The 18,041-nt window shown below is 52.3% G+C and overlaps 4 protein-coding genes across 4 annotated transcripts; 3 read left to right on the top strand and 1 right to left on the bottom strand.

Annotated features, from left to right (window-relative positions):
• Nucleotides 1–599: 599 nt before the first annotated feature.
• Nucleotides 600–2,210, top strand: J4E92_003832 (uncharacterized protein; the record flags this gene model as incomplete). The annotated part of the gene is made up of 2 exons (XM_051495226.1): nt 600–651; nt 751–2,210. 2 exons carry the CDS (start codon nt 600–602, stop codon nt 2,208–2,210), a joined length of 1,512 nt encoding a protein of 503 aa, XP_051354245.1.
• Nucleotides 2,211–3,827: 1,617 nt separating this feature from the next.
• On the bottom strand, nt 3,828–5,183 carry J4E92_003831 (uncharacterized protein; the record flags this gene model as incomplete). The annotated part of the gene is made up of 1 exon (XM_051495225.1): nt 3,828–5,183. One exon carries the CDS (start codon nt 5,181–5,183, stop codon nt 3,828–3,830), a length of 1,356 nt encoding a protein of 451 aa, XP_051354244.1.
• An 854-nt stretch (nt 5,184–6,037) lies between these two features.
• On the top strand, nt 6,038–7,075 carry J4E92_003830 (uncharacterized protein; the record flags this gene model as incomplete). The annotated part of the gene is made up of 3 exons (XM_051495224.1): nt 6,038–6,146; nt 6,208–6,953; nt 7,010–7,075. The coding sequence occupies 3 exons, from the start codon at nt 6,038–6,040 to the stop codon at nt 7,073–7,075; spliced, it is 921 nt and encodes a 306-aa protein (XP_051354243.1).
• Nucleotides 7,076–14,323: 7,248 nt separating this feature from the next.
• On the top strand, nt 14,324–15,607 carry J4E92_003829 (uncharacterized protein; the record flags this gene model as incomplete). The annotated part of the gene is made up of 2 exons (XM_051495223.1): nt 14,324–14,968; nt 15,020–15,607. 2 exons carry the CDS (start codon nt 14,324–14,326, stop codon nt 15,605–15,607), a joined length of 1,233 nt encoding a protein of 410 aa, XP_051354242.1.
• Between the last annotated feature and the right edge of the window lie 2,434 nt (nt 15,608–18,041).

Here is an 18,041-nt window from a genome sequence, read left to right as displayed (position 1 = left end):
TACTGCATGACGCTGTTCTCCATGCGAACATAGATCGTGAGGTCCAAGTGACTTGCCAAGGCGCAGCGTACGTAAACTGTTTTCGCGGAATGAGTCCCTTATAAATCGTCGCAGCTACGCCACAACCTTATCTCGAGTATATCATCGTTGCAATGTAGCCACAATCTAGTGGAGATTCATTCGCGCATGGTTACGACCCTGAGGCTGTGCTCTTGCGATAGGTCTTCTGAGCGTGCATCGCCACAGGCAACGACCCGATTAAGCATCGGATTAGCGTTGGGCAGTGGCCGCCTTACCCACCGTACCAACCACGCGGCAGAAGGTGTTCGCATACCACGCCACTAAACCCGATGGCTGACCATGCCAAGCCAGATTCTTCGTCATGAGCCAAACTAATTCTTGACCCTACCCCACCACTGGCAGGGCTGAGCGATACGACTCAGCCACGGCAACCTTTGGTGCAAACCACTCTTTAGCAGGCAGTTGGTGATTTCCCCTCTTCTTTTCCATACCACTTGCCTTATTATCCGAGTCGCACGTCGGTCTTACCTACTTCTAGAGCTTGTTCCTGTATTACCCTGCCTAAATTACAGCTGAACATGTCCTACAACTACAACCAACCAGGCGGTTATCAGCAGCCGTATCCGGGCCGTAAGTTGAGGCCCTCTCTTCACAGCCCGGCGATCATTGCATCCTTCATGGCTTACAATACTTGGCGCTGAAGCCTGATCTTGTACTAATATCTTACAGAAGCCCCGCCGCCACAAGGCTACGGTCAACATCAACAGTATCAACCACCTCCACAGCAAGGCTATCAACAACCGCCACCAATGCAGAACCAACAGTACGGAGGCTACCCGCCTCAACAAGGTTATGGCCAGCAACCACCGCAAGGTCAATATGGTGCGCCGCCGCCAAATCAGTACGGCGGTCCACCTCAGGGCCAGTACGGAGCTCCTCCCCCGCAACAGGGTTATGGCGCACCTGGGCAATATCAACAACAGCCACCTCCTGGTCAATATGGACAGCAACCACCTCCAGGACAGTATGGCGCGCCACCTCCAGGCCAATACGGCCAACAACCGTCCCAAGGACAGTATCAACCACCACCCGGTCCTCCGCCAGGCCAGTTTGGGCAGCAACCACCCCAAGGGCAATACGGTGCGCCCCCACCTCAGGGTCAATTCGGTGCTCCACCTCCCCAAGGCCAGTTCGGTGCGCCAGGGGGTTTCGGCGGGCCACCAACTCAGGCTTCCCTCGGTTATGGCCCCATGCAGGTAGCCAACATCGACGTCAGCAAAGATGTTGAAGCTGTCCGTAAAGCAATGAAGGGATTCGGAACTGACGAAAAGGCGCTCATCGCGGTTTTGGCGAAGAGGGATCCTATCCAGGTCAACACTATTCGGGCGCAGTACGACCAGCGCCTGATGCGAAACATGGTCCAAGATCTCGAGAAGGAGACCAGCGGCTACTTCGCGAAAGGACTTGTCGAAATTGCACGCGGCCCTCTAGTATCCGACTGTTACAACCTCATGGAAGCGATGAAGGGCATGGGTACAAAGGAGGTCATCTTGGACGACATCCTTATCGGCCGAAGCAACGCCGACATCAACGCCATCAAGCAAAAGTACCAAGAACTATTCCAACGGCCGCTACAGAAAGACCTCCAAGGCGACCTCAGTGCCGGAACCGAACAAATGTACGACATGATCATCTCGGCCCGCCGCGCAGAAGACTCATACCCGGTCAACCCACAAGAAATCGAGCAGGCTGTTACGGATCTTCAAGCTGGCATGGGTGGCTTTGCTAGCAAGAACGTTCCTCAAGTGTGCCAGATCCTCACCAGCAAAAATGACGCGCAGCTTAAAGCCATGGCGAACTCTTACCAACAGCGCTTCCACAAGTCCCTCGACAGCGTGATCAAGTCCGCTTTCTCAGGCCACATGGAAGATGCACTCCGCCTACTTATCCACCGTGCCACCAACCGGCCCGAGGCTGAAGCCGTCCGTCTAGAGGAATCAATGGCTGGCCTGGGCACCAAGGACGAGATCCTCGTACAACGTGTCGTCCGCTGCCACTGGGACAAGAACTTTATGAACGCTGTCAGCAATGCGTACAAGCAGGTCTACAAGAAGGACTTGGTCAAGAGGATAGAAGGGGAGACGCGCGGCGACTACGAGAAGCTCATGGTTGCTTGTGTGAAACCTTGAGATGTCACACATATACGTATGAGTGTTTGGGTCTGGTTACATGATATCCTTTTCTTCTCTTTCTTGTTGCTTCGGAGAGGTGATGGGTGTTACGAGTACCTTTTCACATGGAGTTTCCCCGTACGAGACCTGAGAATGTCGAGAGACGAATAGATCTATTTTCTAATGCACACATTAAGCCGAGTATGCCCCGATGACGTTCCGAGACAAAAGCATTCCACTGCTATACTTCAATGCACCCCCACAAGATGTGAAACTTTGCCGTACCCAGCCGGATTGAAACACAGAAGGTTCCCGACACCTCCTGGCCTCGGCCTCATCAGGAGATTTCGGCCTCTCATGCTCTCGTGTCAGTCTTGTGAATTCGTTCCACCGTCCTGTTTTTCCTCCTTCTCCTGCTTTCCGCCCTCCTTCACGATTCGTTTTTCGGGAATCGTAGGTGTCCTGGCACAGTCATCGTGCCCACATGGCTCTTCCTTTGGTGTAATCTGATCCTGGTGCTGGTTGCAGCTGCAAGGATCTTCTTCGCGTTTTTTGCAGTTGGCGAAGAGGTTGTCGCGGTCGTCTGGCAAGACTGCCATAGTGGCGCAAGTTGTATTCGAGTGTGACTTGGCTAGCTTTCTCGATATGAATCCAGGGTTCTCGGCGAGAGAGAGAGAGAGAGAGTGTGTATCGCTGTCCCCGAAACTGTGGGTGTTGCAGTTGGTGGTGCCTGCTGTATCTTGATGATTGAATAGACGATGTATTGGGATTTCTGGAAGTATGTTTTCGTTGTAGAAAGACAAGCTTGTTAGTATCTCAGCATTTATACCCCCGAAACATTGAGTGAGCCACATGTTGAAGGAGTTGTAGGTGTAAGTTGGTCACCTTATGGCAAGTGTGAAGTATATGAGAATTCATACGGACTCATACGTTCAACGGTCTGAGCGTTTGCATCGAGTCATCCATTGGCGACGACATCTCAACCACGGGACGACCAGAGGTTCTCCCCAAGAAGTGTTGAGATATAAACCCTTGATATTCCTTTCAACTTCATTTCCTCCGAAAGCAGCCCACTTATACCCACCTCAACACGCCTTTACACAGGGCTTTCACTACTTCTGATCTCCATGCCCGTCCGTGGCTTGCCCATCTTTCCTCTTCTCGTCCGCTATGCGAGCCGCTTCATACATGCCCCACGACCAACCGCACATTGAGCATTTACTCGCGCCGGCAACGAGCCAGACGCCCGCGTTCATACCGCAGGGGCAGATGTATAGACCTGGATTTTGGGGCATCTTCGGGGAGATGGAGGATTGCTGAGGTGATGTAGTGCGTGTGGATATATTGGGGTAGATGCGCTGGAGGTATTTTAGGGGTTGGTGGATTGCAAGAGTTGAGTGCGAACGACTTCAGTAAGTTAATCCTGTATTCGAGAAATTAGAGATATGATCATAAAGAGCTCTCGCAAGAAGAAGTGGAGAACTTCCTTCTGGCGCTGTTTGTCCACGCTGCGCGCTACGTGTTCGTTGCCAGCAACCAAAGGCTGCACGCTGTATTGCTCACAATCACAATACATGCTGTCACGGATAGTCGTATGAGCTAAGTAGCATCCGATTGACACGATAGTCGTATATGTTATCTGTAATAGGGTGGTGGTTGCTCCGCCACAGGCTCACTATCCCGAAGCATTTCCTCCAATATAAAGCTCTCGTCCGAGCCGCATACTGGCGGCATCTCTTCCGGCGGCCCAAGATGCCCACCAGGTCTTGTCATAGGCTCAATAACCACATTATCAACATCAATCTCATGCTCCGACTCCTTTCCCGCGCATTCGAGCAAGAGGTCGTACTTGACGTCGTAGTGAAGTGCGACACCGTATGTTTTGAATGTGGGAGGCACAATCTTGTTTATCTCAAAACCCTCCAAGATGGTATCCAAAGTGAGTTCTATTCCAGGTTTACTGTATCGCTGATTGAAGAGGTCGAACTTTTCGACGCTTTCTTTCCGTATCTCTCCGTTGGGTGCAGATGCTAGCGGGACGCGGAAATTGATGTGCGTCAAAGCTTGCGCGCGGATGCCGCGAAGATACACGGGTGCCGCTTGGGTATCGCCGTCACTTAGTGTTGCTTGCAGTGATAGCTTGATCGTGCTGGCAGCACCAACGCGATACTCTGGGGGTGCACTGAGTACTAACAGCGAAGTCGAAGATATCTCCTCTTCCTTAGCACCGCCTCGTAAGCCCGACTTGAGCCGTCGCAGCGAGTTACGCCGCTCCTTAGATGGATCTGGAGTTGATGGTCTCGATCTACGCTCAAAACGTATTGGTGGTGCTGGTACAAGAGCAGCTGTAGGCGATAGACCTTGCTCCGGAACCGACGGGCTAAAGCGGAGTTGCTGCACAACAACGGGACTAAGTGTGAATGAAGCTTGCTCCGTGACGAACTGTGCTCTCAGAAAGTACTCGTTACATATCGTGCTCTCGTTCCACCATAGCGACGGTGGAAGGGGATGACCACTCTCGTGCTCAAAAAGAGGATCTGGTCGGAATGGCGCATCATTCTGCAGCTTCGTAGCATTTGGTACTACTTCTGGGAATCGAAATTCGAAGGGGTACTCTACCCGCGAAGGGGGACAGGTTGCGCTGGGGGTTGCCCTCCTCGATAACGTTTGCTCTTGGCAAAACAGCTGGACTTCGGAGATATGCTGGTTTGCAGGATTGCGCTCGCTCGCAATGCGACAAGTCGTTTTGCCAATAAAGCTTATGGTGACGTATTTGACCTTGGTTTGTGATTTGACGTGGACAACGCCCTTCACCAGGTCGTTATTGGTGTGGATACTTCGACGGCTCGACCTCGTGAACGCGATGGAAATGGGCCCATCTGGGGTGTTTTGGCGGTCTGGATGATGGTGATCGCTATAGAAATGTGGTTGAGCAATGTAACTGTAGAGCAGACGAGGCTGTGTTGCTCGACTCGCTAGCGTATCTGCCATGCAGTCTCGAGAGTCAGTTCGATGGCAATATTGATGTTGAGGAAGCCAGAAGCAATGCATAGGTCAGCTAACACATGTGAGGTTTCGTGTGCTTGGCGGGTCACGCGTCGGGTGGAAGCATTCTTACAAGGAAGAACATTCTCAGGTTACCAAGCAGAGTGGTAAGATACCCCGCTTCTGTATTACTCAACCTACATGGCTGACGAAAGCCAATGCGCCTCTCGTTCAGGCTCTTCCGGACCGTGCCCGGAGTCACCTGACTATCGAGAGCGATGGATACTGACTAGTTACGGCTACATTGTCGGCTTGACAGTGTCTGAGTCATCCAAGGTTCTTCCTGACCCGCAGGCATGAGATACCGTCAACATCCAAGCGGCGCCGACTCCTGAAGATCGCAGTCTTGCCATGAAAGCACAGACAGCGACATTGTTGGAACAATGCTTGAGTGATGCATACGCGCAGATAACAAGAGGGTTGGCGCTGTGGTTGATCGAAGCTTGGAGCACCTGCTATGCCCAATGCGGATGGTTCGCCCCGGTTTTAGTCCGCTTGTACCGGCTTGGAATCCCGCAGCTTGACCGAGAGCGCAACCAACTGCGAGGACTCACAACAGTTATCAACTCGAGAAGCCCAAATCACCTAACCGAATTATTGCTTAAACGAACTTCTTTCCACCTTGCGACACAGACGCCATGCATCCTTCACTTCACGACACAGATGCAACGCATCCTTCACCGCAGGACACAAACGCCATGCTTCCTTCACCGCAGGACACAGACGCCATGCTTCCTCAATCTCAGAAAACAGATATCGCGGACCCTCCAGCTACATCTCCAGCTTTTCAATTAAACCGAATGGTTTTAAAAAGGCTACAAAAAGCGTTAGAAGCGGATCCAGAAGTCGATCTGGCCTCCAAAATTCCCTCTACGTATGCAGATCGGCTTGCTGCAAGAAAGTCCGAAGGTTCGCGGGCTTCAAATCTCTATGCTTTAGTTCTGAAAGTAAACCTAATTCCTTGCAGCAGGTTCTAAGAATGACCCGCCTCCAAAGCGTCTCAAGAAGGATGTTCCATTGGTTCCTGATGATATTCGAGATTTTCTTCACGAATATACCTCAGCCACAGTCATTTTCCCGCTCTCTGAATCCGTCCGAGGCCTTATCGAAAGCGATCATGACGAATCGTCCCTTGCCCGCAGTGTCCACAAATTGGTTGAGCAGAGCGACGTTGTCTGGAAGCCTAAGATTGGCAAACACGAGATTGTTCTCAAGTGCAGCCCTGGTATTGCTCTCAAGATTATATCGAATATGGACAACTTGACCGAATACACAACCCTGCAATACCTCGAGGAACACAAGCCCACCATTCCTGCGCCGAGGCCACTCGGTCTTGTACGCCTTGGTAGATTCTTCCTTGTCTTTATGACGCTTGTGCCTGGTACGACACTCGAAGCAGTCTGGCCAAAACTAGACGACTCCCTTAAGCGCTCAGTCCAAGCACAGCTGAACGATATTTTCATCGAAGTACGGTCTTTGACCCGTCCCGACAATATGCCACTTGGAGGTGTGGCAGGAGAAGGTTGCCAAGATGCGAGGAGAGATGTTCGCCGCACAACCGACCCTATTTGGAACACAGAAGATTTCGACGACTGGCAATTCTCTAATCCCCATTACGGAAGCCCAATTTACATCAAATTCCTCCGAAGTCTTTGCCCGCCCCTATCACAGAAGCATGTTCTCAGCCACAATGATCTTCGGCCTGAAAATATTATAGTAAAGCTTGAAGGAGGGCAGTGTCGCGTGACCGGCATCATTGACTGGGAATATAGCGGCTTCTATCCAGAGTACTACGAGTCTACCAAGGTGACGAACTGTTTAGCCACGAACGAAACTAGTGATTGGTACTTATTCATTCCTGAATGCGTCTCTCCGCTTAGGAACGCTCAGAAATGGTTGTTAGACGCTCGCTGGGATAGTCATATAGCGTAGATTAGCAGATCAAGGTCGGAACGATCAACGATACATAGTTCGGCGCTAGCATAGTTATTAGCGCAAACAGATAAGTGCGACAACGATCGTTGACATGCAAGGGCATGGCTGGGTGGCCCGCATACTTTACCGCGCGCCGGCTTGTAGTCTCGCGGTTGACTACGACTGCAAACAAATGCAAACAACTACGACAGTTGTTGGCTTGGGAAGCTGATGAAACCAGCAAGACTTTCCTCCTCTATTCACGGAACAAGAAAACTACTCTTCCGTGTCGCCAGGTACCACAAAGATCCGTTGTAGGTCTGCCCAGCCTCATCAAGTTCGCACAGCACGTTTTCTCTCTGGCTTCTACGAGCCGAACGAGCTTCAACTTTGGAGGCTTTACAACCGTCAGTCTGTCGCAGATAGAATGGCCCATCCTTGGGGTACGTGGTGATGTGGGCTGTGGCATGCCGGCCCCACATCCAGGCAGCCATCGTCAAGTCAGCCTGAGGCATACAGATTTGCATGCACACCACCATCGCGATGCATTACACCGCACGCGATATTGCCTGCACGCGCGGCATTGCATCCTTCCCGCCCTATACAGGTAGCGAGTTCCTTGTTATAGAGTTGAGCCGCACGATCGACCCAGGGGGTATGCCAAAGGCTTGCGTCTCTATTTTAACCTCATCTCTCGACTGCTATACATCGCTGAACTGGACTTTGTACCAAGGCACACAGCGATGTGATCGGAGGTAGATTTGTACGAACTGACCAGGACATAGATTTGTGACTATAGCTGGATTTCGTGCCACTGCTGCCTATTACGTGAGGCGTCGCGCGCACTCCGGGTCTGGAAAAAGCAAAGAAGTGTGCCCCTCTTCGTCCTCCAAATTGCGCAATCGAGCAACTCAGACACCTACCCACTGGCAAAGTCGCGTACGAACTGGTCTTCGTTTGACCAAAGATCGCTCGACGTCAACATAAAGTTTACGAAGTCAAGGGCATCCACGCCTTATTGCGCCCTGCGGGCCCATCCAGGGGTGCTAACCGTTTTGCAAACCGCCCGACGAAGGGCAGCGGGTGGCAATGACGACGGCGCTCGCGCACACCCGGCCCAAAGTATGCCTCAGTGCTCTCAGACGCCAGATCCGCCTTGGGTATCATCTCACGTGAAACGGCGGATTTCTAAACACATACAGGGTACATCTCGGGGTCTCAGTCTGGAGTGGCGCAGCAGTCTGGGTCGACACCGGAACCCGCTGAGTGCCACTATGTGGTGGCGCAAGCGCGAACGGTGAGAGTGTGAATGGCATGAGAATGAACTGAGGTCGTTGACTAGTGATACAATGACTAGTGATACAAAGGTTTTTTTGCTGACGATTTCATTGGAAGCAACTACACTATCTATGCTACGCTGGAATGCATCAACAGGCCACCGCTATGCATTGATATCATGTCGCATCCTGTACTGGGAAGCCGAAGTTCACGAACACGGCTAGAGATATAAACAAAATACGATCCGTCGAACTATAAAGCGAAACGAATTCCCACCAAGTACAATAAAAAGGGAAAGACCAAACAATCTACCAGAGACGCCAACCAAAGCCACCAAAGGAATATCGAACCCCAGGATGGTACTACACAAGGAAGAACTGCGATCGTCAGCGACTGCTTCTGTGATAGTCAAACGCGGTACTTACAACAATCTGATCATGCCAAACCCACCGCTTGCTTCGCATCGACACCTTAGCGACTCGGATTATTGGCGGCGTCATACACATGGCAGCATGTGTTCCTCCAATGGTTGCAGCAAGTTGCACAACCTTGGTCCATGCTGTAGCTGTTGTCGGAACCGCAAGCGCAGCACTGCCAACGATACACCGGTGGGCGCTCAGGTCGTTGACTGTAAGGTGCAGTGGAGGGAATGTTACCGGTAGGCAAGCTGGAATGGGAACAAGCATTGAACGACCTTTCCACATGAGAAGACGGGTGTAGTTGGTTCTCTTGTGCTCTCGCGAAGTTCGTAATGGTATCCATGGAGCGAGAAGTGAGTGGCATTGGATGCGCATGTGGCGTATATGTGATGACGTCTTGGTCGTGAGAGCTGGACCGCGAAGCATTGTCCTGGAGAGTGTAACACATAGGACAATAAGGATTCAGTGCGGTGTTGTTTGGGCCGTCGCCGCAGTTGCTGCAGTAATAGGTAGACATGGCTTCGGTTGACTGCAGTGATGATTGATGAGTAATGATAGAAAGCTGGGTTGAGAAAGACGAAGTGCAGAAGATGGCTGATGAAGCAGTAGAACTTGCGGCCTGGAGAAGGATATGAGAGCAATTTGGACTTGTTATAAGGATCACTTTCAAGAGGATGGACAGGTAAGATAGTCGTTACTCAGGCCATTCAGTCCTCTCCTGAGTCCTCTGACCTCGCCCTAGCGATCGCACTGCCTCCGAAGAGCCCTTTGCCCCAGGCTAGCAGGAGTGTCGTGACCTTCGAGCCCTCATAGCTTCATTTCCGCCTGCTGGTGCCCCACTCAGTACAATGACGTCCTTCCTTTAAAGGCCTCTGATAGCACCGGGGAGCAAAGAGGGACGATGGCTGAGCGAAGGAAGAATGACGCGTTCCTTAGCAATAGCCATAACGGTGAACAAGATGATGGCTTTGGTTGGGCACTGAGACGACGGTAAAAGGGCCTGAGGGAGTCTTTGTGCGACTGGTAGAGAAAATCGGCTTTGCACGGGACCTCTCAGCCACGCCCTTTAGCCAGAGCGCGATTTCTTCCGAGAAAGCGAAGTAGGCAAACAAGGCAGATCTCGTACCCTGTACATGCAGCCTTCCGCCGCCTGATGCATGAGCCAGGCCAATATTCCTTGGCAAAACGTCCTCCGCCGGGTCTTATTTGGGGCGCAGGACACAACCTTCCCGATATGAGGAATCCAGTTCACGGACACCTTTCGATCGCAAATGACGTAAAACACGAATTGGTCCAATGGTCAGGCTCCGCGCCACACCAGAATTCTCGCTCTCTGGGCCGGCTGCATCAAAAGGCTGGTAGACCGTTAGAACTGCCGTGTACCTGCATCTGCATGCAAAGAGGTCTGGGGTGCAGGGTCTGGGTCGCAATCTTGCGCACCGCGTGATTTTCATCCTAAGCCATGGAGGCATGTGGCTTGACGCAGATGCAGAGATACGCATGTGAACCAAATGGGAAAGTGGCAAGGACAATGGCCAAAATAATGAAGCAAATGAAGAAGGGTATAGTTCTATTTCGTGAAACGCCATATCAACCAGATCCCGAAGAAACCAAATCTATAGAACGAAAGTGTGCGATAGGAAATTGCTTGGTCAAACCAGGTCGCAGGGTGATGTTTCTACAACAAACAGCGCCACGCAGTATGTGCTTTGCTAAAATGTTGCAAGGGAGCCAAAAAGGTCTACAAGAGTGGTATCGTGACTGAGAAAGCGAATGAGACAGAAAACCAGCAGCTCGAAAACATCCAGACTTAAACGAAAAGTCCCAGCAAATGACCCGAAAGAAAATCGTCCTGGATAAGGGATGTCGTGTAGTATTGGGTGGTTTTACTTAAGCGACCGCCGCTTCGTGACGGTGTTGTTGTTCATCGTATCTGCTGTAGGCGGAATCGATAGGAGTGTTGAAAGAATGTGCAACCGCGTCCCTTAAACCTTTTCGGCGGTGCATGAGGAGCATTTCTGATGATCGCAAGAGACACATACGGCCTGCCAGCTTCCGATAGGACCGTCACCGCATTGTGAGCAGAACCACACATAATCTCCGTCTGCTGGCGCTGATCCGCCGCCGCGTCCGATCCCGGTGTCGAGGAAGTTGTTGGAGGGTGGTGTATAGTCACCGCCGAACAGGGGTCCAACGGGAAGAGCATTGGCACCAGCATGCAGCACAGAAGTAACAGCGGTGTCATCATCCTGAGATAGCATGACACTGTGGTGGACATGTGTTGACCGGTGACAATGACTGGAAGTCAAAGCGTTGTGAAGATCATGCTCTCGGACATGGCGATGGGGAACAGAGATGTCAACCATGATGGAGGTATGATAGTGATTTGGTGAGGGAAAATATATTGCTAGTGCGATGCAGAATGATGGTGATTGAAAGCTTGAGTGGGTTGTGATCTGGAGCGTTGAGAAGCCGCTCGAGTGGCTTTAAATGAATGCGAGACCGAAGCTGTGGTGCTGCTCCGCCATCATTCTTCAGAAGCGCTGTGCACAGCACAGACAGTCCACCATGAGACAACAGAAGGGATGCTCGAGCGCCGATGGGGTGGCGGCCGGCGTGAGGCATACCTGCCTCAGGGACGACAATGAAGCGAGGCCAGTTGTGAGATGGACGATGAGGAAGGACCTCCAAGGATCGCTGAAGCACCAACCACTCCGGACGGCGACACTGTAGGAGCATATTTGCCCGTGATGTCCATTACGTTGCTGCCAGAGTCCTCAGGTATCAGACCAGCATTTTTCAGAAGATTACTGGTAGTTGTATTTGGCTTGTGATTTCGCGGCGTATAACATCGGGGGAGTAGCTGGTAAGTTCAACTCCGACCGCATCGATAGGCCACCGAATGGAAGGTAGTACACGTACACTGGCTTGGGCGAGAATGTGTAGGGCGGCTCGCTTCACCGTCCGGTATCCAGGTGGATGGGCTCAACGGCGTCTATCCATGTAGGGCAGCAGGTTCCGGAGTTGTTGCATTGCATCACTTACCTGGTATGCCTCTCCAATTATGGCAGGGCTGATATAGCGCGCGCTGGTGGGACAAGATCTGGAGCTTGGTGTATTCCTTTGGTCATGAGTATGAACGACTGTGGGTCCCGCCGAGTGCTGACCTGGAGTATCTTTTACCGGTGCGCGACCACCGGATGAGTACATGCGGAAGCTGGAGGCTGAGGAGATGACCAGGCAAAGAACTGGCCATCAATGCTTTTGTCTCTTCGAACCCACACTAGCGCCACCTCTTCAAACCAGAGCGATTGCGGGGACTGATGGCATGGCCTCGACGCCGGCAAGGGGGGATCAAACGCCTGCCCATCCGCACAGGCCAGGAAGCGTTGAATATTCCCGCGGATCAAGTGCATTGGCCTAATCGTCAAACAGGCACTTGTGACCAGCACGTGTGGAGACAATGACGAATGTTGGATGGAGCTCAATCCCAAAGAGCCCGACAAGTAGCGTGGTCGTGATGTTGATAGGCCACATACAGCTCTGCCTGAATTGAGAGGGCCGCGATCGGACAATCTTGGCTGGTGCTGAGATGCTCACTTGTGGAGCAAAGGCCTTTTGTCAGGAAGCCACTGTATGCCTTAGACATAGTAGGCGCAGCCGATGCTACGTGAGAATGTTACCTCTTTCGCTCGACTGGGCAGGCGATTCCCGGAACTAGGGGCAAATACAGCTGTGTAGAGTTGGGCTCCATCTTTTTCATTTGCAAGCCGTCGTCGGGACGTTGAGAAGGCCATACAGTACCGAGGCGTTCATGTACATTCGTAGAGATCATAGTTGACTGAGCTAGTCGTATATGTGATCTATTTCTGTCAATGTGGATGTGGCTACCGGAGCTAGTGTCCGTGTTTTTCAGGCCTGGTATGCAGCCTGCCCTCCTCAGCAGTCACCAAATAATGCGGCTGATGACCAGTCGGCGCGTCCGCAGTAGCGCATCAAGAGGTAGTCTCGTGCTTTGTGAGCCAGGATTTCCACCGAGCATCTTTCCACGTGTGCCCAAGGGGCAGTGCTGGCAGTTCGTGGGTTTACCGGTCCTAGATAGCCTCTCACCGACGGTCGGGCACGGCTAAACTGAGGCCGCTGGCCACATGTCAAAGCGGAATAAACAAGACCGTGCCGAACGCATGCTGAGCATTTGGATAATCTACCTGAAACCTTGAGATCAACGGGATTCTGGGGAAGAATGCAGACAGACTTACATGGGCTGGAGCCCAGCATTTGCCACTTGAGGTAACCCCAAGGCTCTCCGTGGAATCTGCCTGATCAATACGAGGCTAGCCATCGGGTCAGAAGTGGCCAGCGCTGCTAAATAGCTAACATCGGCGGGCCGCGGGAGAGTTGATGGATTGTTCACCATCTCATGCAGGGCGCAGCATATATATCTAAACGAGAGCGGAGCCTCGTATGGAAGAGCCGCATTAATATCAGCTTGCCGCCGCGCCTGTTGTCAATCCGTGACCTCCAGATCTACGCATCGTAGATAATATCTCGCCGCAAACAGCAATCGCTGGTCCTTGTCGGGGCCGAAAAGGCGGCTGCCAGCGTGTCAGAAGGCGAATGAAGCGCCGGAGATGAGGCTCTACAAGGCTATAATCCAGCCTCGCATGGCCGGTGAGTTCCAATGGGTTTAGCTCAGTCCATAGCTTGCCCCCATGATACAAGTCCGAGAGCAGTCAATGGTGGACATAGACGCTGTAGGCCCATTGCAATATGGCTTGATCCTGCTCTTGCCCGAATGATCTCATGGGAAGAGGATGAGAGATTGTGAAGGTTAGGGAAGGCTGAGAAAGCTCGTGCGGGGTCTGTGTGCGGGTCATGCAAGTCGATGCACGCTGGCTTTTAACGCGTAAGCAGACTCCTTGGCTTCACTCTGCTTACAGAAAGCAGGATCGTAGGATATAACACTGGCAGTGGCATCATTGCCGGCCGACAAGAGCATTACGGTAGCGTTGATAGCTCAATTCGGTATGTGACGAGAGTCGTTGGTGGTGTTGTGCCGATCTTTCTCTTCGTGCGACGTCGGTGGATGCCGAAGTTCTGCCGATTGGACGAGTCGCGCACTACTCGTCGCCGGCGGTCGTGGAGAAGCGTCCATTGAGATGAGGCATGTTGTACATAGAAGTTCAGCAATTGTTCGCGATGGTTGTGACAACGCGTTGTCCTGTCTTCCCCGTGGCTATTTTCGAATGATGATGACGTCTCTTGCTAACCAGCCTCGGACTAGCGGGTCAAACACGTGCGCGAACTTCTTGGCTGCGCGCTGGGCGGCTTCACGCCGCTGTCGTGCAACAACCGGGAACGTCAGGCCTTCTCGAGGGCTTCGTCGACCACCCGTCTTCGCGTGCGACCCCGACTATTTCAATCTGCTCTTTCTTCTTCTTCCAGTTGCTCTCGAGCATTTCGTATAGCCACGCGATGGCACCCCCGTCAGTTAACGGCTCCCAGAAGCCTGGCGCGACAGACACCACGGCGATGGAACAGAACATAGGCCAGGCCACCTCCGTCATATTACCACTTCTCGAGTTCGGCGCCCTGGGGTACGAGACGTATGTCGTAGTCTACTTAATATGCGTCCAGTACCTCATAAACCCTTCTGACGACATCCAACGAGACTTCGGCATTCGGCCGCGACGCTCCACCGGAATCGCACTCATAGTCGTATACGCTATCCTACTCCTCCTCCTCATGGTAGCATGGCTGCGCCTACTACAATTGGTCTGGTCGAAGCCAGACCTCATACCTCTGGGTAATCCTTCGGTGGACAAGGCAGATGCGAGTACGAAAGGCTTCGGTTTCGACCAATACGATGCATACATCTGCGATTACCAGGGGGTACCACTCTGGTGCGAGAGGTGTCACAATTGGAAGCCGGATAGGGCACATCATTGCAAAGAACTTGGGCGCTGTGTGAAGAAGATGGATCACTACTGCCCATGGGCCGGTGGAATCATAGCGGAGACTACGCACAAGTTCTTTATGCAGTTCGTGGCGTATGCGTCGCTGTATACGACCTTCACTTGGATTGTGGTGGCCATTTTCTTTGCGGAAAGGAGTTCCAAGGTGCGCTCAGAAGCAACCCAGTGCATGCAGCAGGAGACTAACATATCGTAGATGGGCTCTAAGCCAGGGACATGGATCGGCGCGCTCGCAACAGCTGTGCTCTTCAGCATCTTCACCTTTACAATGACCTGTATGACAGGCTGGAATCTGATGATCAACTTCACCTCGGTCGAAGGTATCCAGCGCGGTGGCATCCACAACATCGCCTTCCTCATATCGAACCCCTCCCCGAACCCCGATACCGCTGCTCCACTTACTGCGACACCAACGACGTCATCCGGTAAACATCATAAGAAGAAGTCCAGCAGAGACGTGGCAGAAGAGAAGGAACTCGACAAGGAGGACTGGCCTGTTCTCACTACCGTCACCCGCCTACCGAACCGCTCGTATGTCGTCATGCAGACCAAGCCCTTGGAACACCCCTGGTATACTACACTCCTGCAGGGCTGGAAAGACACAATGGGCACGAACATAATAGACTGGCTATTGCCCTTTCGCCAATCTCCATGCAAACAAAAAAGCCATCGTGGAGAGTTTGAGTGGGGTGAGGTGGTGTACGATATGGCGAAGATGTACGAGAAGAAGAATCCAGGAGCCAGTCTTGCTATTCTTGACGAGACTAGGAGGTCAAGAAGGTGACGTTGATGAGGGGTCCATTTTTGGGTCCATTTTTGCATTGTTTCTTTTTCGGTAAGCGACTCGGGCGTTGTTATATTTTTCCTCTTAGGATGTGATACCCATGTATGTTGTTAGTCGTAGGTTGTACATAATGGTCCGGTGGAGGGAATGCTCATCGCATTTGCAAACACTACTGCATACTGGACTGAGTGACACAAGCCATACTGTCACGAGGTGATTGAACTGCCTTATCACGGTTACTACTCAGGTTCGTCATCCCTCCAAACCCCCACGTCAAGATGCCGACAAAAGCAAGTCATACTAACAGCAAAAAGCTCCGACGACGTTACCCTCACGTCGCACACACATCCATCGCACGAAAACACTCCACGTGGCCCATCCGACCTCCACCCAATCAACCACCCCGCCCTACCCACCGTCCCCATGATAGGCCAAAAAGAAAGTCTGGTACACCACGACCAGCACCGTCCCCCGCTGATCCCACAAGCGACCAAAACAAGTTTCCGATGCGGGTAATCGAGGTTCGCGAACCAAACTGCTGCTTCCAGTGCCCGATGCCGCTGCCTGACGGTCCTTGTTTCCGTGTGGTGGTCGCTGGGGTCATGGGGGTTGGGCTGTGGACCTGCGTGTGAAAGTGCCTGTTGATCAGTTCTAGATGGTGAGTCGTGTCGTTACTTTCCGGGTCGTTGGGGAGAAAAGTTTGCAGCCTGCGGAGCTGCGGACTATGGGGCGTAAAGTTGGTATGAAAGCATGTACGCGTAAGCTGCTAGAGGCTGTGGTGAGGTGGTCGGTGATTTACTTCATGCGCGTGGATGATAACTTGGAGTGTATCTTGTGGCCGTTACGCTTACTTTGTCAGAGCGCTCTTCATCTAGTCCAAGTGGAGGAGAGACCGTGAGTTGCAGTCATTGTTATGCGCTCGTCGTCGATCTGGCCATGTTGCTCGTACTCGTATTCCTATGGTGGGATCTACTATCTCTGTGGTCTTAGCCGCGCTCGTAATCTGTGGGTGTGTGACGTCCAGCTAGGCTGCAGTACCGCCAGTATCTCGAGTCAAACGGTAATCTTGACTCTTTGCGCGCAGCTATGATCGACCACGGTATAGCTCGGGACTTACCGCGATACCGACCGTGGGTGATACGAAGGATGAAGATCCTCATTTCATCCGTCGCAGTCAACCCCGGGAAACTATCTCGCGCTTCGCTTCGCATCGAGATCTGCGCAACGACATGGAGATGCTCATCCTCATCTCATCAATGTAACGCGACTATCAGCTCCTGGGGCAGGGACTGAAAATTGACGTTTTGTACTACGACTTTGGCAGCTGAAACAATGACAGCCATCATGTTTGCCTGATGCCCCATGCGCCGCCTGTGAGGCTGCCGGTTTCCGGACAACGGTGATCGTGATTTCCTCCAGGAACGTTTCAGTCTACCATGGTACTATAAATGGAGACATGCTTCCCGCAGACTATACGGCTGCGTCTGAAAAGGCGAGAGCTTGGACCTAGTCCTTCCGTGTTTGCCATGAACGTGCGTCAGGCCGCCCAATCCGTAATGAGGTGTTTACAAGTTGGGTAGTTCACGCGAGCAGCTGGTTAAAGTGAAGAGTCAGCTGAACTTTTGAGTTCTTCTCCACTCGCCACGGAAGCCTCCTATCAATCAAGACGTGAGTGTCACTGTCAATAAAGTGCGCGACGGCTGTTCCGGTGTCACACCTATAAACTTGCTCTGAATGCCGACAGGTGTGATCCCCTTACAGTACGGGCCGCTCCATGGTATCCCTGTCAGCAGTGATTTTGGTCACGGTCCTTGGTTTTCGGGAAAGATGGTGGAGCGAGATTCGCAGGGCAAACCCTGACTCCGATCCCCCAATGATGTGCAGTGTTTCCCGCATCCAAATAGTGAGGGGTCAATCCCAGAAGAGGATCATAGCAAGGGTCTAATGCGACTTCATTCACCGGACTATGTGGAGTCTCTCCGGCTGAAAGGCTGGTTATCGAGTTCTTGGGCCAAGTGGAGTGCGAGTGAAGTTAGTGTGAGTGGCGCCCCGGCCTGTTTGATCCTTCACATCTGGAGGAGTCGGCCGATTGAAGTCGGTGGAGTTTTGATGTGTTGAGATTCGATATCACGAAACATGTCATGGCTCAACTTGTTCATACATGTTGCCGGGGTCGTTACTTCCCGAAAGCACGAGCCCTCTGCCAAACGGCTGGTGTTGCCTCTCAAGCACCACCGTTGTGTGTCATGTTTTAACTCTGGGGTTTTGAAACACCGGAGCTGTCGATGGCGTTTGAAGCGTAGACGCTAGATCGGTACCCGCGGACACCAGGGGGATGTCCGTTTGAACTTCCGCATTCGGCAGTGTGTGGGCCATGAGACCAAATCTGGCCATTCGCGATGAGGACGACTGGAGACTGCACTAGGCAATCAAT

Source organism: Alternaria infectoria (assembly GCF_024043175.1).
Source record: "Alternaria infectoria strain BMP 0036 chromosome Unknown scaffold_5, whole genome shotgun sequence".
In the NCBI taxonomy this organism is placed as follows: Eukaryota; Fungi; Ascomycota; class Dothideomycetes; order Pleosporales; family Pleosporaceae; genus Alternaria; species Alternaria infectoria.
Note: the sequence above shows the minus strand (reverse complement) of the source record. Positions and strands in the feature narration are given on the sequence as shown.